Genomic DNA, 27,183 nt, shown 5'->3' on the forward strand with positions numbered 1-27,183 from the left:
TATGCTGTCCGTCTTTTGCAACAGCTTTTGTATTATTTAGCATACCTATCTATGATGCCTTTATATTATACCTACGTATGCACCTCACTAAGTCTCACTGATACACAGCAATGACTAACCATAAAATAGATGCATGAGCAAACAGACTAAATCGTCTCATCTCATGAGTCTCTAACGTGCAAATATCCCTCAGAAAGGTGTTTTAATAGGACGTCTCCAGGTTCACTCAGTGGTGGTGTTGTGATTCTCATTAGCAGTGTCAGAGATGGCATGGAAACCCCGTCCATCTCAAAGCATTACACTCGCTCATGTGGGATGCATTAGTCAAGAGCACAGCTGTAATGAGGAAGTTAAATGTTTCCCAGTTTAGCACAGCAAAGAACTGTCTGATCTGGATTGCGCGAACACACTAACACAAGAGCTCATTGTGAGGGCGATCACCATCCCAGAGCGCTGTTTCAGGGTTTAGTTTCATAACCGTAACTTCAGCTCGTCTTCGGGTCAGGAGAGGCCATTACTGGTGAAAACACTCTTTATTAGAAGCACTCTCAAAGTCCTAGTGTTACTGCTGTCACTACATTATGAACAGAAACTTACTTTGATGTCAGACAGCACTTTTTGGTACTTTTTTTTTTTTAACTGTTTGTGAAAAGAATGAGAGCGTTTTGTGCACTGACTCGCGGGCTGTGGGTTTACAGTCAGGTCAATATGGTTTGCACTGCTCCGTCTTTCATCAGCCTCTTAACAAAGCTGCATCACATTGACAACTCTACTAAACAAAATATAGATATACAAATGTGTGTGTGTGTGTGTGTAGGTGAGATGCCGAAGCTGGTGCGTGGGATGAGGTTACTGAACCAGGCCGACCCATGTGCCGAAGTGTTGATTCAGGAGACAGGAGAGCATGTTTTGGTCACTGCAGGGGAAGTGCATCTACAACGCTGTCTGGATGACTTGAGAGAGAGGTGAGGAACTGCATACACGTACACGTGTGTATGTGTGTGTGTGTGTGTGTGTGTGTGTGTGTGTGTGTATGTATATTTATTAGAAAATTCAAACAATAAATGCCATTTTGACTCTGATACACTGAGCTTAAGTGAAGACGATCATCCCTTCCTCTTTACTACAAGTTATAGCACAAAATAAACATAAATTAACATCTCATGTCTCATATAATCACTCAAATATGTTTCAACCATAGAAAGACATCAGTAAAACAGCTTGTTATCAATATCACACAGCTTCCACGGCTTGTCTGTTCACTAAAGAAATGAAGGCTAGAAAAGAGCGTTTCGTTAAATATGTGCGTCAGCCTCAATATGCATTGTATTTTAATTTAACCCTCTTAGTAATGTCTTGACTATTTAATGTATATATAAATTTTTTAAATTTAATGTTTAAATACATTTGTCATGAAAACAACGATTGTTTCTCACGCTTAACAACATAAAGCACTGACAACACATTTAACTTCTAAATGTGGCATATTTCTGGATATTCAGCAGGAAATAATGCAGTGGTGAGCTTTTCTGTTTGATCGAATTGTGAAAAAAGGCAAATAATGATGTACATGAGGAGAAAAACAAGTAATCTTATAAATGCAGAATGTTCTTAAATAGTCAATTTCATCTTTTATTTGCATGTTTTAGTTGGTGGTATGAATGTATGTCTAAAGAATATCAGATCTCTGTGTTTTGTTGGACCAGAATTCTCTACTCCTTTCCTATATCCATTCTCAATCACGTCTTACTTTTTCTCTTTCTCCCACTGTATCTCTAGTCATCTATCATTCTCTCTCTGCGGTGGTGGCAGATCAATATCTATTGATGTCAGTCTGTGAGCTGCACTGTAGCAGAGCTTAGAGCAATTCACACCTCTGGAGCTTCTTCTCAACACAAACTGGCTCGGCAAATTATTCATGACAGTTTTTTGCTTTGATTGTTTGGAGATTTTTTGGCCGCTGTGACATTAATGCGGCAGTGGGACGTTCAGGTGCTTTAAAAAAGAAAAAAGTATATTTTCTCAGGAATGCTTTATTCTAAATGGATAATCAGACAGTTATATACACTTAGTATCTAACAGGCTCAATATAGCCTGACAAAATATAAGTTAAAAATAATGGAAAAAATAGTTGATTACAGTATTAAATTACTAAACTTTCTGTGGGAGGTTTGATATTACTATTGCTAATCAAGCATCACTGTATGTTAAACTGAATAGCCTAGAGCTGGTTTGTTGATGTTGGATTTGACATATACCCTCATAATTAAAATGCTGAAGATGTTATCTTCCAGTTTTATAAGACACCAGGGTGCATTTGGCTTGCCCTTGAGTTTTACCTTGTATAAACAACATATCTGCATAAATTAGCAGCACCACATGCTAAATATTGGTTGGTGTTGGAGTGTTAGCTGCTTAATCCATCACATCTGCCCTTGCATAACATTAACTGGACATTTTCTTCGATATTTTCCAAAGAGAACTTCTTTATCTAGGTCGGACTGTGGGTCTTAAGAAGAGCATGTGAAAATTTGTTCAGAAAATCATGCATTTGGTTCATCAGTTGATTGTTTGCAATTTCGGGGAATTGTATTTGGTTATTTCTAGTATAGGTTATCTAATACTTCCAATAAAACCATACACAACCTACTTAAAAAAAAAAAAAGATCAACAAACAATTCATTTCTGATATTTTGAAGTAAAAAGATTAAAATAGTATTTTCTTGGTAAAGGTACTCAGATAATCTTTTTTTGCAATGTACATAAGCCTGATTTAAGACTGTAAAGGTGTTTTTTTTTCAATTGTTTTAATGGCACTGTTTTCATGCCAACATATGCAAATTATCATTACCGTTATACACTAATGTGAATCATCCTGAATGAATTAAATTCAGCACATCTAATATTGTCATCAGTAACTTACAATTCTACTTTACACAAAAACTTAAGAAAAAAACATTCTAATTATTTTTGTTTTGTTTTCTGTTTAAAAAAAAACATCTAAATGTCCTTTAAACAAAATAAATGAATTTAAGAAGCTAAACACTGCATGCGATCGGTTTTGTGATGTTCACTCATTTTACCTTTTTTACACTTAAAATAAGTGAAATATGTGATGTTTGAAGTTTGACAAAGTACACTTGTGTTACAGATACATTCATATAAAACTAGTCTTGATAAGTTTATGCAGTGTTGAAGGTTTTTTTTTTTTTTTTTTCAATTTACAAGTTCAAAAAATCATTTAAACGAGTCCAAATAAAAGCCTTATTGAAAATGTAAGAAGTCATTTTTTGCAGTGCAAATGTGCTTTGAATGAAAGTAAAATTACATTCAGATCATAAACATCTGCTGAATGTTCATCTAATGTACAGGAAACATTTTTAGTGAGATTACAAATCATACAGTACTCTACATTGTACGTGATATGATGAAAATGCAGTAAGTGGACATACAGCAACATATTTGAGCCGTCAGGGTAAAGACCTAATTAAAATACTTAAAACTGCCGCATCCTCGCTCATTTGAATATCGAATGGCCAAAAGATTTCATGAATACATTACCAGTCGTCATTTGAAGACAGAAAGAAATTCAGTGCCAGTGCATTTGTTTTGAGGCGCAATGCAAATTGTCACCTAAAATGCAAATGAAACAAGTTATTCTTTATGTAATTTGGGGAAGTTTGATAACTCCTGGCACTGTTTATGCAACTGGTTGCTGCATTTTAAATGTAAATTAGGTGACTAGTAATTGGTAAGCTCTTCTGTTATGTTTTACATGAGAATAAAATTGGCCAGGATGTTTGGAAAGCCACCAGAATGGCTTTTGTTGAGATTTCTACACACTGCTACAGTACAGTGTTGGCCTCGTGTCAAAGTTTGTTACAGATTTGTTGTTCCAGAAACTGTCCTTCATCTCATTGATAGTACTACAGAATCAGTTTGAGTTAAGACAAATCGAGTGAGAAAGTGTCACATTAACACAAAGAAGTGAGAAAGCCAGCGAGAGATGTGTCATGTTTTGTGGATGTAGATTAAATTGGACGATCCTGACTTGGCTCTGCTAGAACAGTGATTGGCTTGTGCAATCACACTTCGCTAAAAAAAACTCGTAATGGTGTAAGGAGACACAAATGAGATCTCGCACACTCCCCATCTGCTGCTCTGCCTCGAGCTGCGGGCCTGTAAATTAACACGCGTCTCTCTCTGTGTTATTTTGTCCTGTTTTCGGGCGTCGTGAAGGAAAGACTCATCAGTTTGTTTTTAACATTTACACTCAAGTGTTCTCAGCTCAAGCACATTTAACAGCCGTTGATGGGGATAGAGATCCCTCAGGTCTAATTTGGCTGGACTGTAATGGAGTCCGTCTTGTCAAGGTTTGGAAAAGCTTCGGCTAATGCATGAGATATAAACATGCTTAAACTCCCCATTGATTGAGATATGTTCCTGTTCATATTTGCCTGCTTTCTGTCATTCTTTTTTTACTCCGTCTCTCCCACCTGCTCTTTTACTCATTCTACTTCAAAAAACGAGTCGACGTGTCATTTGTTTAAATAGACTGGTTTAGGTTATAGTTCATCTACGATTTGGGTAGACCAATTCCTAGCAATATTTCTAGTCTAACAGATGTAGTATGTATGTAGTCTAACAGATGTAGTATGTTGAATGTAGTATGAATATTGTGTTTTTATTGATTAAATGTATAAATAGTCTAGCATTCAACTGTGCATTGTTTATGATTAAATTATCACAGTGAGCCCTAACAACCTTACAGAATACATACATATTTAATATTTAAAATGTGTTTGTGTAAACACACACGTGTGTGTGTGTATTATATAATATGTAAATCATTATAAATCATTCATATATATATCATATTTTTTATTTTATTTTAAAATATTTCATCCCCAGGATTCAGAAGAGTAGCAGCATTCATTTGAAAAATGTTTTGTAATGGTTTAAATGTCTTTACTGCCTCCTTTCAGAATAAAAGTTTTTTTTTCTTTAAAAAAGTCCTGCGATCAGTGTATCCAACCCCCCAAAACATCTGCCTTCTCCAACCAAAACATCTCCATCATTTCTGCAACTAGAGGAGAAAACATGACGGTCTGATGGGCTGTTATTTAGTCACTAGCTCTGCCCCTCAGGTCAGAAAGAAACACCAGTACCACATGAGAGGAAAGCCAGAGGTGAAGACCCATCAGACCCCGATCTGCTGGTTTGGGGGTCGTCGGGGTCACCGCTGAGGTCAGGCCGCCTGCAGTGTCTACTCCTCAGTCTGAGTGGCATTTAAAAATATCCCGTCAGACCTTGGTGTCAAAGCAGTTCAGCGATAGCCTGACCAGACCTCTGACGCAGCGCCTGTCCTCAGGCCATTCACAGCGAGGTCACAGGACGATGACATCACATCCTCTGCAGAAAATGGGTCAGCTGCCAGAATGCAGAAGACAACTGAACATTACGCCCTCTCATGTGTTGATTATTGATTTAGTTTGAGGAAAAGCATTGCTTGAGTTTGTTTTGCACGTTATTAATGATTGTATCATCGAAAAGCTTGTTGATTATGCAGCTTTTTGTCAATATGTCACTTTAGTGTCATTATAAGCTTATGGGAAAGGTTATATGTCATTAAGCCCAATAAAATGCATTGAATATGTACATCATAATGGAAACTAGAGTGGGCCACTAATTGTGGATTCACTCACTCTCAGCAATGTGTATAGTAGGAGTCTGTCCATTGTTCAAACGTTTTTTTTATATTTATATTTATCTTTTTTTTTTTTTCATCTTTCACCAAGGCTGCAGTTACTCCAGTCGTCAGTGTCACATGGTCCTTCAGAAATCATTCTAATATGCTGATTTGCTGCTCAAGGAACATCATTCATTTTAAAAATATATATTTTTATGTTTTATATGATTATTTTTTATTAACCTTTGAATGTTAAACAGTTTTATAAATATAAATTTATATAATTTATGTAATCCACTTTTGTTAATGTCTGTAATGTTTTTCTTTAATGCAATACGTCCCTTGCTAATTCAAAATATGAATTTATTTCCAAAAATGTGACCCCAAACACTCTTCTCCACAACAATAATAAAAAAAAAAATTCTTATAAACTTCCCATCAAATGTTTCAGCAAATTAAACCAATTCTGTAAGCAGTTTGAAAAAAAGCTATTTGGTGAGTGTTTACCAACATTACTTACTGTTTTAATATAAAAGTGTGCTGTTATTGTAATTATGGCCATTTTAATGACGTTAATGATAATTGTACATGATATCCAGTGTAATTTGAGTCAACAGGAACACATTTCTGTTTTAAAAGCAGCGCTGATGGGGCCGTGGAGGTGCATGAGGCAGGAGAGTTAGGAAATAACAAAAAATAATGAGGTTGAAGCTAACTGTGTGAATCGCATCACACCAGGAGCTGTCAGCAGTGAGACAGCAGCCCAGTCACGGCTCTCGGGAGCTTTCTAGTAAACATTTTCCACTGGATTATCTTCTTCCCAAACCGTTCTGTGGCTGTCTGGATCTAACTGGATTACACAATGTCTCCACGAAGACAGCAGCCATGTCAACCGTCTGCTCCACTTAACAAAGCCCAGTGACCCATGAGACCCAAGTGTCCGACTGTGTAACCAGTGACCCAGAGTGTTTAGGTCCCTCATTAGATTCAGGTCATTCTGTATTCAAACATGCATTACATGCAAGCATAACATATTGAGTAAGCCTGGATTGTGTGATATTCTTATGATTCAGTGCGCTTTTATCTTCCGGCAGAATGTTTATGTCTGTTTCCTCACGCAGACAGAGAGAGAGATTAATGTGTATTTGAATAATTTCTGCATGAATGGCCCATTGTAAATTAGATTTTACTGTGCCATAATGACTTGCTGGAGAATCAGAGCTCGGCTCTTACCGTTGGCTGAACGCCAGTCTTGAGTTCCAGCAATAATTTTCTTTCATGTCCTCCCAGTTAGTTTGAAAAATAAGCCTTTTCATATAACCGTTCTTTTTTTCCCTGAGTAGTTACTGTATTTCATGCCGTCTGTAGTTGTGCTCTGCACAATGACAATAAAGTTGAATCTAATGTAATCTAGTGCAGTGATTCAATGTTTTAGAGTTGTCACATTACTAAAATATCACTTGATATCGTGTTTCTCAATAGCAATTTCAATACCACAGCAAAGCCTAATACATAATACTTAGTTTATTAAACACACCTTTTTTAAGTATAATAAAATAATAATAATAATTATGTATTAAATGTAATTTTAAATGTAAGTCAGCCACCATATATTTTCTGTTTGTTATAAATAGTATATTAGATATTTTTGTTTATATATATACTGCTTCATGCTAATATATTGTACAATTTATTATATATATATATATATATATATATATATATATATTGTGTGTGTGTGTGTGTGTGTGTGTGTGTGTGTGTGTACAGTATACACATTTAAACAAACAAATGCACAGTATATTAAAATATAAAAATATGTATATTGTATATTGCTATTGAAGTCATTATTACTCAATACATAATCTGTAATTAATTTATATTTTTTATAATTTAATATATATATATATTATACAATATATTTTGTTTTTGTGTTTAAATGTAAATGCACACTAACATGTAAATGTAAATTATCTTCATGCTTATCAGGTAGTTATTATAAGTAAGCAAACAATAATAAAGTCCATTAAGAAAATAAATAAAGTAAATTAAAAAGAACTTTTTTTTTATTTTACAATGCAAACTTATCCATAAATGACATAAGTATTTTTGACTGTGCATGTTTTTTTTTTTAATATATATCTTTAACATGAATGATATTACCAATTTCTCTTTATCCTCTAGGTTTGCTAAAATTGAAATCAGTGCATCCAAACCAATCATCCCGTTCCGCGAGACAGTGATTAGGCCTCCCAAAGTGGACATGGTGAATGAGGACATGGGAAAGCAGCAGAAGGTGGCGGTGATTCACCAGGTCAAGGAGGAACAAACAAAGTATCCCGAAGGCATCCAGGTGGATTCCACTGGTCTGGTCACGCTCACCACCCCGAACAAGATGGCCACGGTCGGGGTGCGGGCTATTCCTCTTCCTGAGGAAGTCACCTGCCTTCTGGAGGACAATGTGGAGCTCATCCGCACAATGGAGCAGTTCAGCCTGTTCGCCTGGGAGGACAAAACTCTGGACATCAACCAGAAAATCCTGGAGAACATCCAGGATTTCAAGGTGAAGTTGGAGAGCAACCTGCAAGGCCACAAGTGGAGGGGAGCCGTGGAGCGTATCTGGGCATTTGGTCCACGCCGTTGTGGGCCAAATATTCTCCTCAACAATGTCGAGGGCTACCGGAGACCCTCTGTGTGGCAGTGTCTGGAACAAGAGAAGGCAACCGAAGAGGCAGAGATCAGACACTTTGACAATAGCATTGCCAGTGGCTTCCAGTTAGCTACGCTTTCTGGTCCCATGTGTGAGGAACCTTTGATGGGGGTTTGCTTCTCTGTAGAGACCTGGGACATGAAGCTTTCTGTACCTCTAGCTCAGCCAGACTCAATCGATGAGGATTCCCAAGCTGCAGAGCCAAATAATGATGACCAAAGTGAGAGATCTGATGCTCACGAGACGAACGCCTCATCGGCAAGCTCTAACCAAAGCAGGAGCAGAGTGGAGGCCGCTGGGGGTTCGGTGGACTGTTATGGGCCATTCTCAGGGCAGCTTATCGCTGCTATGAAGGAGGCCTGCAGATACGCCTTCCAAGCTAAACCTCAGCGGCTGATGGCAGCCATGTATACATGCGAAATCATGGCCACCGCTGAGGTCCTGGGTAAGCAGTTTATTCAGTCTCTACAAAAACATAGTCGAGAAGTCAATCTTTATGAAAGACAAAATGTCAGTGCATGGTTTTGTTTCCCATAAGCATAATACTACTAAGAAGGTCATGGAGCCACACTACAAAAAAATAACTTTTTTTGTCAGTGTTATTTTAGTATTATATACTAATATCGGATCATGATTCATTAATTCATTATTCATTTAAAGTGTCATAAGTACGTCCTGTCCAATTTCTCTGTAAGAATCAAAAATACTGCAGCAAAGCAAAGAAACACTAACTATTTCATTGGGTTTTAGTTGTCTCTTTAGGTAAACTGAAACTGAAAATGGCCAGAGATTTCACCACAAAATTAAAATCAGTCAACATTTACTCAATCTCATGTCATTCCAAACCCAGTGGAAATTCAGATCAGTGAATAATGACCTACATTTCAGTCTGTTCTCCACAAAACGATCATACGAGTCATATTAAACTTTTATGGTACTTTTATGCCTCTTTTGTGTCCTTTTTGAAGTTTGACAGTCCCAGTCGTCATTTGTGTTCATTAAATTTAATCAAATATCCACCTTTTGAGTTCCAGTTAAAAAGGAAAGTCACACAGATTTGGAAAGAACCCACAACCCTAGGGTTAGGAGACAAACTCTCTAACCACTAGGCCACGACTTACCATGACTTTTGATTATACTGTACAATAATATAGCCTACACATACAGAATATTGGCTGATATATCGTTATAGGTCTTTTTTTACTTCCTAATATCAGTATCTGCATCAACCCCCCTAAAAAACCCATATCGGTCGGGCTCTAGTCTCTAACATAGAGAAAAAGGTTCCTATATCATGCAAAGAGGAAATAGTTTTCCCAGGTCCTTGATTGAAAGCTGATGTAAAACAGCCATGTATCTGTGTGATGCCGTCATTGCACCAGGTTCCAGAACAAAAGCGAGATTGTCCGGCCCACATGCCTGTGTGAAACGAACCCAGTTGAAGGGGTAAGAGAATCCTGCCCCACGAGAACCTAAACCTCTGAGAAAATCAGTCGGTCTGGGCCAAAGGGGAGAAAATACGTAAATATTTTAACAAATGGTGCAAATTACCTTCCCGATTGTTTTTGTTCGCTTGAGGAAAAAAGTTAGAAATCTGTAAATGAAGCACAGGCATTTAGTTTCCATAACTGCAATGAGAGCAAAAGTATTTGGGAGCGCAGCTGGAGTGTGTTAAGGGAGAAAATGGTTTTGAATTTAAAATATATAAACTTCATTTTTCACTGGCAGGATGTTTTCCATATCCAGATAACTAGGTCACACTGTTGACATCCAGGTGTATGTATTACAGATGTTTCCAGATGAGATAAACGTCTTGCATGTATACATTAAAGCTAAAAGGGCCTCTTAAACATTCTATGCTTTTGTAGTAAGCAAAGGTTTTTACAAATGCCAGTTTTCAATGATAGTCAACAAGTGTGTGTGTGTGTGTGTGTGTGTGTGTGTGTGTGTGTGTCTGTCTGTGTTTGTGTAAAATCTGAATATATATTAATAAATTGTAGACTGTTATATATATATATATCTAATATAAATCTAATGATATAATCATAACTACACGAATACATAAATATAAATATGTATTTATAAATTTGAATCTAGTTATCAGTCTGCATCTAATACATCTAATATTGTAATATATAAATACATTTATGAATATATAAATGTTAATGAGAATGTATACTGTTTTGAATATATGTACAAACCCGATTCCAAAAAAGTTGGGACACTGTACAAATTGTGAATAAAAACAGAATGCAATGATGTGGAAGTTTAAATGTTCAATATTTTATTCACAATACAACATAGTGATACTGTATATCAGAGGTTTAAACTGAGAAAATTTATCATTTTAAGGGAAAAATAAGTTAATTTAAAAATTTTATGGCATCAATGGGGGAATTGGTGATCCTCTGCCCATCTTTACTTCTGAGAAACACTTTTTATACCCAATGTTGCCAAATGACCTAATAAGTTGTAAATTGGTCCTCCAGCTGTTCCTTATATGTACATTTAACTTTTCCGGCCTCTTATTGCTATCTGTCCCAACTTTTTTGTAGCTCTCATGAAATCCAAAATGAGCCAATATTTGGCATGACATTTTAAAATGCCTCACTTTCGACATTTGATATGTTATCTATATTCTATTGTGAATAAAATATAAGTTTATGATATTTGTAAATTATTCCATTCCTTTTTTACTCACAATTTGTACATGTCCCAACTTTTTTGAAATCGGGTTTGTATGTAAAACTAAATCTGAAAATATAAATGTAAATTGTAAATCTGAATATATATATAAATATGCATGTGTGTGTCTCCGTTTAATTATTTTAAAAATACATTTAAAGAGTAATTCATGACTGTATAGATGTATAGATTATAATTCTCTCTATATAAAAGTAAATGTAAAAGTAAATCAGACATACATAAATACAAATTATACTATTTCTCCAGTTAATGTTCATTTGTAGGGTCATATTTCAAATTATACATTCCACCAATAACATTACATCATCCAGCAGTAGGAACGGCTGCAATAGCCATCTGTACTGCTGATCTTTGACCTCCATCAACAAAATCACTCTCATTACAATTAGACAGGCTGTTTTTGCTACTGTTCCATTAGGACTTCTATGCATAAATGACTTCCACATACTGGTAAAGTTTAGCAACACAACCAACTTGAAAACAGAGTACGTGTTGATGCATCTGCATAGAAGTCATATGTTAATGTACTCATGGATTTTTGATTAAGCTGTTTTTGCTGCTTAGTTTCACTAAATAGTCATGGTGGGCTGCAGTTGTGAATGCTGGAGTGTGTCTACATAGTCCATCAATCTCTTTTAAGAGCAAGGAAAATCCTGTTTTAGTCTATACATCTCCTCTAACAGTCGAGTCAATAACAGTTTTTCACAACACAGTAACAGAGGTGTGCATTCATGGCCCAGATGTACAGAGGTCATGACCTTCTATAGATGTCTGTCATCAAGTATTATTGCGAGCGCTTCACACTCGTCTGCAGTGTTAACAGGTCGATGGTCTCTGGGGCCGAACTGTAAGATACACAGGCACTGAGTTTCTTCCCCCGTCACTTCCATGTATTCACCCGCCTGTGTGTGTCAGCCGCTGTTTGTGTTAGTTAAAGGAGAAGGATGTCCGCAACAGATGAATTTTAACAAACGTCTGATTACGTATGAGATTCTGCCTCGGGATGATGGATTTTGTGTGCATGTGTGTTTTTAGGTCATACATGATCTATGGTTTGACCAACATAAATGATGGGGATGGTCATTTAAATAAAGCTAAAAATAATTATTATTAGATGAAAAACTTAAACCTAACAAACTAGAAGTTTTTGAAATAAATTTAAGCAAAAGATTTTGGGCTAAAATTACTAAAACTGAAAATGAATAAAAAAAAAAAAAAAGTAAATAAATACATCCATCCATCCATCCATCTTCTTCAGCTTATCCGGGGCCGGGTCGCGGGGGCAGCAGTCTAAGCAGAGAAACCCAGACTTCCCTCTCCCTAGACACTTCCTCCAGCTCTTCTGGGGGGACACCGAGGCGTTCCCAGGCCAGCCGGGAGACATAGTCTCTCCAGCGTGTCCTAGGTCTTCCCTGTGGTCTCCTCCCAGTGGGACGCGCCCGGAACACCTTCCCGGGAAGGTGTCCAGGAGGCATCCAAAACAGATGCCCGAGCCACCTCAGCTGACCCCTCTCGATGTGGAGGAGCAGCGGCTCTACTCTGAGCTCCTCCCGGGTGACTGAGCTTCTCACCCTATCTCTAAGGGATCGCCCAGCCACCCTGCGGAGAAAGCTCATTTCGGCCGCCTGTATCCGGGATCTTGTCCTTTCGGTCATGACCCAAAGCTCATGACCATAGGTGAGAGTAGGAACGTAGATTGACCGGTAAATCGAGAGCTTCGCCTTGCGGCTCAGCTCTTTCTTCACCACGACAGACCGGTACATCGACCGCATTACTGCAGAAGCTGCACCGATCCGTCTGTCAATCTCCCGTTCCATCCTTCCCTCACTCGTGAACAAGACCCCAAGATACTTAAACTCCTCCACTTGAGGCAGGAACTCTCCACCAACCTGAAGAGGGCAAGCCACCCTTTTCCGACTGAGGACCATGGCCTCGGATTTGGAGGTGCTGATTCTCATCCCAGCTGCTTCACACTCGGCTGCAAACCGTCCCAGTGCATGCTGAAGGTCCTGGCTTGATGAGGCCAACACGACAACATCATCCGCAAAGAGCAGAGACGAAATCGTGTTGTCACCAAACCTGACCCCCTCCGGCCCCTGGCTGCGCCTAGAAATTCTGTCCATAAAAATCATGAACAGAACCGGCGACAAAGGGCAGCCCTGCCAGAGTCCAACACGCACCGGGAACAAGTCTGACTTACTGCTGGCAATACGAACCAAGCTCCTGCTCCGGTCGTACAGGGACCGGATAGCCCTTAGCAAAGGGCCCCGGACCCCATTCTCCCGGAGCACCCTCCACAGGCCGCCGCGAGGGACACAGTCGAATGCCTTCTCCAAATCCACAAAGCACATGTGGACTGGTTGGGCAAACTCCCATGAACCCTCCAGCACCCTGTAGAGGGTATAGAGCTGGTCCAGTGTTCCACGGCCTGGACGAAAACCACACTGTTCCTCCTGAATCCGAGGTTCTACTATCGGCCGGATTCTCCTCTCCAGTACCCTGGCATAGACTTTCCCAGGGAGGCTGAGAAGTGTGATCCCCCTGTAGTTGGAACACACCCTCCGGTCCCCCTTCTTAAAAAGAGGGACCACCACCCCGGTCTGCCATCCCAGAGGCTCCGTCCCCGACTGCCACGCGATGCTGCAGAGGCGTGTCAGCCAAGACAGCCCCACAACATCCAGAGACTTGAGGTACTCAGGGCGGATCTCATCCACCCCCGGTGCCTTGCCACCGAGGAGTTTCTTGACTACCTCGGTGACTTCAGCTTGGGTGATGGACGAGTCCACATCTGAGCCCTCAGCCTCTGCTTCCTCAATGGAAGACATGACAGCGGGATTGAGGAGATCCTCGAAGTATTCCTTCCACCGTCCAACGACATCCCCAGTTGAGGTCAACAGCTCCCCACCTCTACTGTAAACAGCGTTGGTAGGGCACTGCTTCCCTCTCCTGAGGCGCCGGACGGTTTGCCAGAATCTCTTCGAGGCCGACCGATAGTCCTTCTCCATGGCCTCACCGAACTCCTCCCAGGCCCGAGTTTTTGCCTCCACAACCACCCGGGCTGCAGTCCGCTTGGCCTGCCGGTACCTGTCAGCTGCCTCAGGAGTCCCACAAGCCAACCAGGCCCGATAGGACTCCTTCTTCAGCTTGACAGCATCCCTTACTTCCGGTGTCCACCACCAGGTTCGGGGATTGCCGCCTCGACAGGCACCGGAGACCTTACGGCCACAGCTCCGAGCGGCGCTGCGACAATGGAGGTGGAGAACATGGTCCACTCAGACTCAATATCTCCAGCCTCCCTCGGGATCCGGTCGAAGCTCTGCCGGAGGTGGGAGTTGAAGATCTCTCTGACAGGAGACTCGGCCAAATGTTCCCAGCAGACCCTCACAGTACGTTTGGGTCTGCCGAGTCTGTCCAGCTTCCTCCCCCGCCATCGGATCCAACTCACCACCAGGTGGTGATCAGTTGACAGCTCCGCCCCTCTCTTCACCCGAGTGTCCAAGACATACATATTTGTAAATAAATACAAATATATAAAATTAAATTACAAAATTAAATTATATATACTGTATATAGGTAATAAATATATAATTACGTAAGCACATGAAATTTAATTACTGAAATAAAAAAATAAAGAAATATAGAAAAGCTGAAATAAAATTATTAAAATATATCATTATTTATAATGAGAAAAGTGGTGAACAAAATTACTTAAATTAAAAGAAAAACAGAAAATGTGACCGTTAAAAATATTAATAAATACTGTAATAGTCTTCATTAACAGCAAAATGATTAAAGAATTAAGTTCAGTTAAGTTCAGTTAAGTTAAGTTAAGTTTAGTTAACTGAAATAAGTTTAAGTACTAAAGACAAAAACTGAAATTGAATCATATATATATAGTGTGGTTCTTTAGGTTGATAAATATATGTGTGTTGCAGGTCGTGTGTATGCCGTTCTGTCCAAGCGGGAAGGACGAGTGCTCCAAGAGGAGATGAAGGAAGGGACAGACATGTTCATCATTAAGGCTGTACTTCCTGTTGCCGAGAGTTTCGGATTCGCTGACGAGATCAGGAAGAGGACAAGCGGCTTGGCCAGCCCACAGCTAGTCTTCAGCCACTGGGAGGTGAGTGAATGAATGAATGAATGAATGAATGGCTGTGCAAATGAATGTACAAACTAATCCATTCATGAAGACTTAACTGAATGAATGGTTGTGCAATGGTTTCATATATTTAGGATGCCTGTAGCTTTTATGTCTGGCCTGCCCTTTCCCTCTAAGAACAGTTGAACACATATCTAGATTAAAAAAATTATCAACTGATCAATCAGAAATGGTTGACTTTTTCCACCTTAGTTGTTGTTATCTGCAAAATCCAATATCTGTTGACAAAATAAATCCAACAGTAAACAGATAACTGCTGAAATGTAAGAATAAATGAATGAGAGTGAATTAATTGAGAAATAATTTAAATGAATGTGCTAATGAATCGGTGTGATTGAATGAAAAAATCAATGAATGATTGAACTATATGCTTGTTCGTGTTATATTTCATATTTGCTTCATATTGCTTCAAATTTTTGTTGACATTTTCTTTGAATAGGAAAAAATGTCAAGTGTCAAGTATTCATTTTGTTAAAGTCTCGCTGACCTCAGACTTTTGAACAGTAGTGTATGAATGAACAAACTGACAGCAAACTGAAGAATGAATTAAAAGTTTCTCCTTTGCTCTTTGACGTGTGTTAAGCTATCTCACCCTCAGAACACAGAGTTAGTTTACTGTAGGGGACAGAAAATACACCGCAAAGATACTGGACCCAGTGCCAGATGTTTATATCTATACAGACACATGATAATATGTGATCACACGTGGCTGGAGAACTGTATGGGCAGGCCAATCCATCAGATCCAGTCATATTGATCTGCTGTCAGATGTCAGTGCTGCTGATCCGACAAAAGCGTGTTTACCTTGAGAGTGTCGAGCAGTCAGCGAACAAGCCGTGTGTGAGTGTGTGCGAGAGTGTGTACTCAGAGAGCGCTCTGGATTGATCAGTGCATTACAGACATTAGGCAGAGACACGTACACAGTGCTGGAGTAACATCACATAAGCGCTTATGTGTGGCACGCCGATATGTTGTTTTCATTCAAATCAAAGTGCAAACAGCTTAGAAAACGTATCTGTGTGGCGCAGCTGACACAGAACAGCATACGCTGTTTACATTCAGTAGATACCTTCCAAAATGGCGCTAGGGTGATACAGAGACAAAGTGTTAAATAGTCATTTTTTTGTTTTGTTTTGCACACAAGAGTATTCTCGTAGCTTCGTAAAATTATGGTTGTACCCCAGATGTCACATTCATTATTGTACTGATCTTCTTGTTACGTTTCTGGATGTGGATCGTGTAAGGACCCTTGCTGTCTATGGGAAGGTCAGAGAGCTCATGGGATGCATCAAAAATATCTTAATTTGTGTTTCAATAATGAACCGAGGTCTTACGGGTTTGGAACAACATTAGGGTGAGTCATTAATGGCAGAATTTTCATGTTGGGGTGAACTAACCCTTTAAAATGACAGTGACTGAACAGAATTAAGATAATATAGAAAATAGGATGCAGAATTGTAATTGAAATGTTAGTAAATAGAATTTGAATTCAAATAAATTCATATAACTAATTGGATGGATGGATGGATGGATGGAAGGATGGAATAAATAAATAGACAGTTAGCTAGCTAGCTGCTAGCTAGCTAGCTAGCTAGATAGATAGATAGATAGATAGATAGATAGATAGATAGATAGATAGATATATTGCTAGTAGTTTAAGTTGAAAGGATGAATCAAGTGTTATTGTTTACTGATCTTTTAACCCAATGGAGTGGAGGCGTTTGGTCGTGTGTATTTTTAGCAGATTGTTCCTCACGTGGGAGTTCACTGTGAGTTAGTAGAGCATTTCAGATGCTGTGTGTGTGTGTGTGTGTGTGTGTGTGGTGGAGGATTGGCGTGAAAGAGGATCAAAGGCTGTAGACGCCACATGTGTGCCGTCTTTAACCCGACGGCTGGCTGGACGTGTTCTCAACACTCCAGGGCTGGGTGAGCGGACGCAGCTCTGCGGCCATATGGTGCTACTGTCAGCCAGGATGATGGGTCGAGTTAAGCCGGGCATGATACACACACACAATCACACACAAAGGGCAAATAAGGGCATCTGCTTCTTCACAAAACAGTTGCACCAGTGCAGAAACCTGCGTCTTATTCACAAAACACCCACAGTTTAGCACAAACTCTTAAGTGTGCTAATATAGCACAGTACTTTAAGGATTAAAGGGATTCATATTAGGGCTGTCACTTTTAGTTCGAAAATCGATTGCACAATCGATCGGACCAACCAAAAAAAGTTTCGAAAATGAAAATAGGGAATTGATTTTAACCAAATATGTACACTATTAATTTTAAAATAATTAAACAATTAAAAAATATAGATGTAACAAAACTCACAAACAAGCAGAAAAAGAAAATAAAGAATTCCGAAAGTGCTGTATGCGTTGCGAAAGCTAGACAGAAAATACCAGCAATTTTACGCGCCTATAAGACCCAGTGACGTCGAAAGCGACCTCTTATGCTGCGTTCACCAAACCCGAATAGAGCGTCTGGCGCGAACGATTTCAATGTAAAGACGCGTTTACGCACGTCTGGAGGTCTCGCGGCGCGGTAGACGTGAATTCGCCTCATTCGCGCTTCTAGTTACAGGAGATTCTGAGTTATGAAAAGGACCATTGCAAGCTGACAGCGACCGGCTTTTGTGGTGGAAAAATGGCAGTAATACCCCCACCTTGCGCAGCTGTACCTGAGTGTCCCTGGGACATCAGTGCGGTCGGAACATGCGTCTTCTCGACAACTGGACATATAGTGAAAATGGCCCTAGCCTTTTTGCGCATTTCATTATGCCTGCCTAGTGCCGCCTAGCCTAAGTGTCGGTTACGTTCAATAAAAAAACACACATGGCCTGTTCTCAAGTCCATTTAAAGTTTCATTTTTTTGAACAGTTGTTTGAAATGGATTGAATCATTATTTAAAAAAATCTTGGAGATTTTTGAATTGCCTAAATCATAAATTATTTAATTTACATATAATTTTTACAATCGATTCAATGAACACTTATGTCAGCCCTAAATCAGCCCTAAATCAAAATCATAGCTAAAGGGATTTGAACTCACAACTTCATAGTTACTCTTGACTTTTTGCTAAACTGCTTCAATCCTGATCAATCAGTCCTCTGTATCATCTGACAGCTGATGGACTCGGTGAGATTTAGTGCTTATCTTGATTTTATAATGCAGTTTATTATGCATCTCTGAAACATTTGCTTCTGATTGGTAAGTTGTGTCATTCTGTGATCAGATATTTTGATGATTTGACCACAAAGCTGTCTACAAAGCTGAAACTGATTTCCTACATAGCTGTGCAATAAAATAATTTAGACTTTCACTGTTATTTATTTATTTATTTGGTACTTGTTATAATTATAATAATTGTGGTTAAAATGCAGGTTAATGCATAGGTTTATTTATTTATTCAGTCATTTGGTTGCAACAAAAATAAATGTATTTATTTATTTGGTACTTTTGATGATAAATACTATTGTGGTAAAAAATGAATTATATTTTTTTAGTTTGTTTTAACATTTATTTATTTGGTATTTGTAATTGCATCAAAAAGTAGCCTTGTTTTTCAGCTTTTTTTATACACATATATATATATATATATATATAATTTTGTGGCTACTCTTAAAAACTCTTAAGTCATCTGGTTATTTACAGAAAATATGTTGCTTCAAAGTAATACTACATTTCATGATAATGCAATACATTATTATGTCTTTGTAGACAATGCTGAAGCATGAGTGTTGAACTAAATTCCCTTTATTCTGGTAGGGAAATTTTTACTTGATTTTCTGAGAAATAAGCCATGATTAATGTTCCGTATCTCTGCGAGGAGAAGAACAGTTAATAATCTCCTGTACTCCTAGTGTTTGAGTACAGTGTGAGTATCACACGCACACACACTCACTAACACACATGACTCAAATTGTCCTCTGGTCTTGGTACTTGAAGACTGTGTTTGTTTTGCAGGAGGAGGGTAATTAAATTCCGTGTTTAATTCAAACCTTCCCTTGCTAGATATTGAGGTCGGCTGCATTTTCAATTCTTGTAAATGTGGCCTATGTGTTCAGAGAACTAAAGACAGTGTAAAGCGGAGCACTGCGACCCATTTTGTCCTCCTGTGTGTGTGTGTGTGTGTGTGGAGTGTCTCCTTTTACAGCTGAACTGCTGTTGTTCTCTTTTCTGTGGATGTTTTATGGGTCTTAAGGTGCTCATTTTACAGGACTGCAGGACTTCTACAAAACTATGTTGTTTTGTTAGGCCTAAAGCGTTTATAAGAATAGTTCATCAAAAAAATGAAAAATCTGTCAAAAATCTGTGTAAGAAGCAAATGCGAATGCATGAAAAAATATGAAGCATCACATACATTCAGATTTGTGCCAGTTTTGAAATGTATCACATCAAATGTTATTGTTTCTCACATATTTCATGACTCATCATCATTGATGTCAGACCTGGGTTGATTGGCATCTTGAAACGCCATAGATTTTCAGCAAAAAAATATTAATATATGTGACCCTGGACGACAAAATGAGTCATAAGATTAATATATCACCTGAAAGCTGAATAATGTTAATGTATGAAAAATGTTGACAATATTTGGCCGAGATGGAATCTGAGGGTGCAAAAAAATCGAAATATTGAGAAAATCACCTTTAAAGTTGTCCAAATGAAGTCCTTTGCAATGCATATTACTAATCAAAAATTATGTTTTTATATATTTATGGTAGGAAATTTACAAAATATCTTCATGGAACATGATCTTTACTTAATATCCTAATGATTTTTGGCATAAAAGAAAAAAAATCAATAATTATGACCCATACAGTGTATTGTTGGCTATTGCTACAAATATACCCCAGTGACTTAGGACTGGTTTTGTGCTGCAGGGTCACACATATAAAGAGAAAACGGCATTCTCTTCAGAACGTCATATGTGTTTGAAATAACCCTCTAAGCAGTGTTTTGTCACCCATGAACATGATTTCTGACTGGATGTGTTTTGCTCGGTGGAATCGGTGCTTTGGAGACAGTTATTGATATGTGGGTTTGCAGTTGCACGTGTCCTCCTGCAAAAGGCATTATACGGATCCATTTCAGGGCAACTGATTTGTCAGGAAATGAAGTAGTATAACTGACAGCGGTCTTATAAAGTTGGTCCGGATAGCGTTTCCTCATCGCTTTTGTTGTAGATCTCTCACCTGTCTCGTTCTCTCTCTCTTTCTCCAAGAGCCGCAGAGTTGAAAAGGTGCCAAATGCAGGACGCTGCACCATTAGTGTGAAAACTCAGCCATATCTCAGCGAACCTACACACTCCGTCTGACAGCCTGCATGAGTGCATGTGTGTGTATGCTTGTGTGTGTGGGCAGATGTCAAGCTCTGACAGCAGCACTTCCATTGAGAGTGTGTGTGTGTGTGTGTTCCCTACTGTGCGGAGAGCCCATTAGACACCATTAGACACATATGCCAGGGCCTCGAATCCGCCCTCGATCTGTCTGCCAAGCATCTGCCCGCCCCTGCCATGAGAGACACACACACACACTAATCAGCGCCGGCCATGAGTGCGACACATGCAGGTCAACATAATCTAATTGTGCGAGATGGACAAAGAAATGGACTTGTGTGTGTGTGTGTGTGTGTTACACTGGGCCGTTGTGTGATTCAGACACACAGTTGGTGTCATTCAGTGTTGGCGCTGCTATCAAACACACACTCCACCCCGTCGTGGACAGCGGCGGACGGTCGCTCATTAAAACCTTCCGTCTCGCTACATTTCCATTCACTGAATTTGTCGTTTGTTATGTAACAGTTATCAGATTCTAGTGCAATCAGCGTGATGACTGATTGAACAACAGAACAACTTTGAGAGTAAAACAATAACTGTGAATAATGAGTGGGTTTTTTTCTGTTAATTAATTGATAGAGGTTGTTTCTTGAGCAGCAAATTAATATATTAGAATAATTTGTGAAGGATCATGTGACACTTAAGACTTCAGCTTTTCAACACAGGAATAAATTTACAATATATTCAAATCGAAAACTTTATAAAAAAAATTATTTATTTTAAAAACCCTTTTTTTTTCTTTTATCTCTACTATTACTTGTTCAATTTAATGTTTCCTGTTTAATAAAAAAATCATTAATTAATTAATAATTAGAAATAAATTCATTTTTATTCATCTTAAAAATATATTTTAAGATGATACAATTTTATATTATTATTTATTTTATTTTATTCTTCTCAAAATATTACTTTTGGTCAATTTAATGTGTCCTTGCTTAATAAAAAAATATACATTTATTAATTAATAATTAGAAATAAATTCATTTTTATTCATCTTAAAAAATATTTAAAGATGATTACATTTTATATTATTATTTATTCTTCCAAAAATAATACTTTTGATCAATTTAATGTGTCCTTGCTTAATAAATTAAATTAAATTAATTAATTGATAATTAAAAATCATATTGAACCTAAACTTTTTTTAAACCCTAAAAAGTTTATGTAACAGGGTACTTCAACTATTTAATAAACTACAGAAAAGTAATTATTAGTAAAAACAGATTATTCTAGACAATATTCGTGTTCTATATCTTTGTCTGACTTCTCTTAGCATACGGTGTTGTCATCTTAAAAACAGGCTACCTGTTTGAATTAACAGTGATTTGATTTTTCTCATGCAGTTTGTGTGAAGAACACTGTTTGTGAGTTGCAGCTCGTGTATAAACGTTTCAGATCAGTCACTAGTGTGGTTTCGTGACAGTCATAGTGCTGTCTGTGCCACCAGTAAGAGCGTGTGTGTTTGTGCACACATCACAGACAAATGAAAAGTGCCCTGTCACTTGTTGGGCTGTGCTTGAGTGAGTGCACACACAAGACAAAAGCTCATTAGTGGAGGAAAAATCAGGGATGGTAACCCAAGCTGTCAGGTCAACGGAGAAAGAGAGGGAGAGACTGATAGCATAAGACAAATGAGAATAAGAAAGCAGATATGGAATCAAAGAGCAGCACTCAGGAAGCTCTTTGCTTGTGCTCGACGGCCGTTTAAATGCTAATGGTCTGTAAGCTGGTTCTCTTCAGTGATGCTCCTGAAGCGCTGGACTGCTTGGGTTTAAATCGGGCCGTTGTTGGCCTCTGCCATCTGTCCCGAGGTAACGGAGCCCACGCCATGGGGCCTCTCTGGGACCAGGTGCCGGGGCCCCGCTGGACTCTTACAGTAATTGTACCACTCGTGCTATTGTCTGAGCATGAGGTCATATTGTGTGTGTGTGTGTTGCTGCAGGGATTGCATCATCCATCGAGCACCTGCTCCCAGTGCTGTATGAGTGTGTGTGTGTGTGTGTGTGTGTGTGTGTGTGTGTGTGTGCTGGTACATGCTCACGCTGTGCCTGGTATAATGACCATTATGTGTATCTCTCCACAGCGGACAATTGTGTAGTCTAGTTCTGCCCTGGAACAACTCATTTTCTTTTTATAATGAGAGAGAGGAAGACAAAGGGATAGAAATATTGTGCTGCCAATTCCTGACTGACTCACAAATTAACTAAACACTTCACTTCACTGATTAAATTTAGATTTGAAATTCTGGAAATGAGTAGCACTTTACATGGGTTACATATGACATTAGGGGTGTGTGTTTTAACTCACATTTTAATCATAGCAGATTCACATTAACAGTATCCCAATATACAATTTAACCAAATATTTGTTCAATGCAATCAAAAGCTATTTAATAATTAATATAACATTGTTGTAGGCATGTGCTAATGCATATTCTAATGCATGACTTACATTCTGATATATTTATATATATATAGAGAGAGAGAGAGAGAGAGCGATTTACTTATTGTATAATCATATTTTACAATCATGTACTTATGCTCATTTTGGATAATACAAAATAACGTGAAGTGTGTTTATGTATTTATTTATTAATCATGTGTTTATTCCTTCTTTGCTTAATAGCGGAAATTAAAATATAAGATAGATATTTGTATTTTATTCAAATAAAATGCATGATTATTCATTCTGTATTTAGTAATCATGTGTTAATGTTATAAATAAATGATTTTGTTCTTTTTATTTATAGTTTCTATAATTGATAGTGTATATAAGTTTATTTAGATATTTATTTTTAACTCAACAATAGTAATAATTCAAATGTTGGTCAATTTAGACCATAATAATTTTATAAATACAATTAAAATAATTCAATTTAATATATTCTAGAGAATCCAATGCATTAAATACCTTCAAATTTCAAATTCAGATATTTTTGGATAATCCAGTGAATCCAGTAGGTCATCTAGTTTCTTATCTTTTTTTTTTTTTTGGAGCTTTATGGATGTAAATGTCATCTATTATCCCATAAAAAATAAAAAAAAAACTTGTTTGGGCTGCATCGCAGTTTTTGCATTTCCTATATTGTTCTCAAAAATAACATGAGAGAACGTGAAGCAGTCCTGCCATGCAAATGCATGCATCGCAGTAAAGTAGTGTTCAATCGAAATTTGTAGTAGTTCATTAAACATGATGTTCAAGGAAAGAAAGAGGTTTCAGTCAGTTGTATAAATTAAATGAAAAAATTAGATATTAATGATTTGTTGTTTATTAGATGCTTTAAACAAGTGTTGCTAATCTATATCCATAAGTCATTAACATTGTGTGTGTGTGTGTGTGTGTGTGTGTGTGTGTGTGTGTGTGTGTGTGTGTGTGTGTGTGTGTGTGTGTGTGTGTGTGTGTGTGTGTGTGTGTGTGTGTGTGTGTGTGTGTGTGTGTGTGTGTGTGTGTGTGTGTGTGTGTGTGTGTGTGTGTGTGTGTGTGTGTGTGTGTGTGTGTGTGTGTGTGTGTGTGTGTGTGTGTGTGTGTGTGTGTGTGTGTGTGTGTGTGTGTGTGTGTGTGTGTGTGTGTGTGTGTGTGTGTGTGTGTGTGTGTGTGTGTGTGTGTGTGTGTGTGTGTGTGTGTGTGTGTGTGTGTGTGTGTGTGTGTGTGTGTGTGTGTGTGTGTGTGTGTGTGTGTGTGTGTGTGTGTGTGTGTGTGTGTGTGTGTGTGTGTGTGTGTGTGTGTGTGTGTGTGTGTGTGTGTGTGTGTTTTTTTTTTTTTTTTTTAGGTCATCAGCAGTGATCCATTCTGGGTTCCCACTACTGAAGAGGAGTACTTACACTTTGGAGAAAAGGCAGACTCGAGCAATCAGGCTCTGAAGTACATGAACGCCGTTCGCAGACGCAAAGGCCTCTACGTGGAGGAGAAGATCGTAGAACATGCGGAAAAACAGCGAACTCTCAGCAAGAACAAATAAAGCCAGTGATCCGCACTCATGAAACACGACCAGAATGAATTCAGGAAAGCCTTTCTTGTCAACTGTTGCTTTAAATTCAGTGCAGCAATATACTGTAAGAATAGTTTTGCCGTTTTTTTCTTTACATTTATTTAATTGTCCTGCTCCTGTTTTATGAAAGAGCTTCATTAACTTATTCGGTGTCTCACAACCACTCCTTCGTTTGACTTTATAGTATCAGTCTCTAATGACCAACCAATTGGCTGAAACTGAGCAGATAGTGATTCAGTCATTATCTTCAGAAATGGACTTTTAATATCAGTTTAGTTTATAACAGACCATGGGTTTCATTTATAATGGATCTCATGGTTTCCTGTTGCAGATCGGTTGAGAAACCAATGTTTAAAATGTTAATGGATTCAGTGACTGAACCTCATCTACTAATGTCGGTTAAATCTGCTGAGACACTACAGCTGAACATGTCTGCGTTATATATTAATCTGCAGTCATCTATTGTGCAATTGTGCTGTGCTATTAAGCAATTAACCAATTGCAGTGCACTCTGTAGCCAAATGTTGTAAATATTATACAGCAATTGAAGTCAATTACTCAGTTCGAGATGTTTTTGGACCAGACTGAAGGAATAGATTGTCTGATTTGCGCTGACTTTGGTACACACAGATTGATTTTTCATCTTGTTTTCCCATCACATGTTCTTAAACAACCACTCCTTTCCTCAGTTATCCAGGACAGGATTAAATTCTACAATTAAAGAGACCTGCTTTGAAATCATACCGTATCTTCTTACGTGTTTGGGATCTTGTGCTGGGGTCTGCTGTTGCATAATTTAAGAGTCCTCTTGAAACACCGTTTCAATTAGTTTGCAGTGAAGTGGCCCTGAAATGCATTCATCCATCGCTCCCTTTTGGTTTACAAATGTTTAAGATTTAGGAAATAAACGTGACTGAACACACAAGCTGTTGCCTCTGATGCGCAGAATGTTTTACGTTTCTCCGTTCTGCTTGAATGATCAGTTTGTGCCAATGCATTTTAATTGGATCTTTGCTTTAATTTTCTGAAATGTCGTCATCTACCTATTACAATCATAATGTTTATTTAAAATAATATTATTTTTATCTTACAGAATGATTTATATTTACACATGATAATAACAGTAATTCGGGCTGTAAATCAAGTAAATGTTACATTTAAGTTGTTGTTTTTATTTATTGCCCTAATTTATTATTATTATTATTATTACATGTAAATATAAATATTTCTATAAGATAAAAATAATAGTTTTAAATAAACATTATTAGTATTATTTATTTGCATAAATATTAATAATAATAATAGTATTGTTAACAGCGTGTTAGGACAATTAATAAAACAGCAATGTGATATTAACATTTAATTGATTGACAGACCTAATTAAAACGAATAATAATTCAGTAATAATTAATAAACATGTTATGTTAGGACAGGTAATAAAATAACTTAAGATTGACATTTAATTGATTGGCAGCCCTAATTAAAACAAACTGACATTAAAAATCAATTCAAATGATGATTAATTATTATTATTACTAGCATGTTTTTGGGCGATTCATAAAACCAATTGTTTGATATTGAGACTTAATTGATTGACAGCCACTAATTAAAATAAATGAAAATGTTTTTTTTTGTTTTTTTTTTTTAAATCAGGTCTATGATGTTATTTCCTTTTGATTTTTGTTTTCTTTTAATTATATTACAAAAGTTGACAGATAATTGAAAAACATTTACAAAAAATAATAACAGCAATAAATAATTAGAAAGATTATGACGTGTTCATAATTACATTATTATAGATTTTTGTTACTTTGTACTTTGAACATCTCAAATTTGGGTATAGATGATGATGATTGTATCCAATAATTTGAACAGGGTCAACCCTGAATACATTTTAGAGTTTTTATCTAAAGCAAATTGCATTTTATTACTTTTTCACTTGTTATTTGCAATGAAATTAGCCAAAGAAGCTGGCATGACAATTAAAAAAACACCAACCATAATGATTATAATTGGCTCTTTTAAAGTGTTTACCCATTAAATCATAATATTGGCTTTCTGCATGGTTCCTAATGCAACATTCTGAAGTGAGATCCATGATTGGTCACACGCATCAGTAGCTGGCTGATCTGAAGCACCCAGCGCTGATATTCCAGTAACAAGGACTGATCCCAGATCAGACGCGGAGCGCAGAGGTCACTTCTGCAGCGGAGGGTAATGACCTGCATGTTGCATTCAGCTAATGGGGCTAATTTAGTGGAACAAGTTGCTTTAGTCTGCAGAATAGACAAAGCCTTCAGATGCTGCAGATAAAACTCTTAACCAATGCAAGTGGCAAGTTGCACTCAGGCCTTCACAGCTATTAGACTCCAGAGCTTATTTACGGCTTCAGACTCGTCATACTGGCCATGTGGGGGGAATTAGAGGGATGAGATGGCGTCTGGAGAACACTTCTCCAGCATTTATTTAAGACTTATTTCAGAAGTGAAAATCACATTCATTTTCTCCATAGTGAACTTGACTTTTAATTGTGATGTATACCTTTTTTTAAGACAGAGCTCTGAAACTGTAAGGAGATATCTGCTTCTATT

At 37.8% G+C, this 27,183-nt stretch overlaps 1 protein-coding gene across 1 annotated transcript in view; it reads left to right on the forward strand.

The window, feature by feature from the left end:
- The window catches only part of LOC132117880 (elongation factor-like GTPase 1), a 117,295-nt gene extending 91,965 nt beyond the window's left edge, over positions 1-25,330 (forward strand). The window contains exons 17-20 of the mRNA XM_059527218.1: positions 818-965; positions 7,874-8,844; positions 15,041-15,225; positions 24,374-25,330. Coding sequence (XP_059383201.1) covers positions 818-965; positions 7,874-8,844; positions 15,041-15,225; positions 24,374-24,562 — 1,493 coding nt within the window. The 3' untranslated portion in view covers positions 24,563-25,330. The remainder of the gene's footprint in view (positions 1-817; positions 966-7,873; positions 8,845-15,040; positions 15,226-24,373) is intronic.
- The last annotated feature ends 1,853 nt before the right edge of the window (positions 25,331-27,183 follow it).

The sequence above is a fragment of the Carassius carassius genome, chromosome 3 (genome assembly GCF_963082965.1).
Source record: "Carassius carassius chromosome 3, fCarCar2.1, whole genome shotgun sequence".
NCBI classification, from domain to species: domain Eukaryota; kingdom Metazoa; phylum Chordata; class Actinopteri; order Cypriniformes; family Cyprinidae; genus Carassius; species Carassius carassius.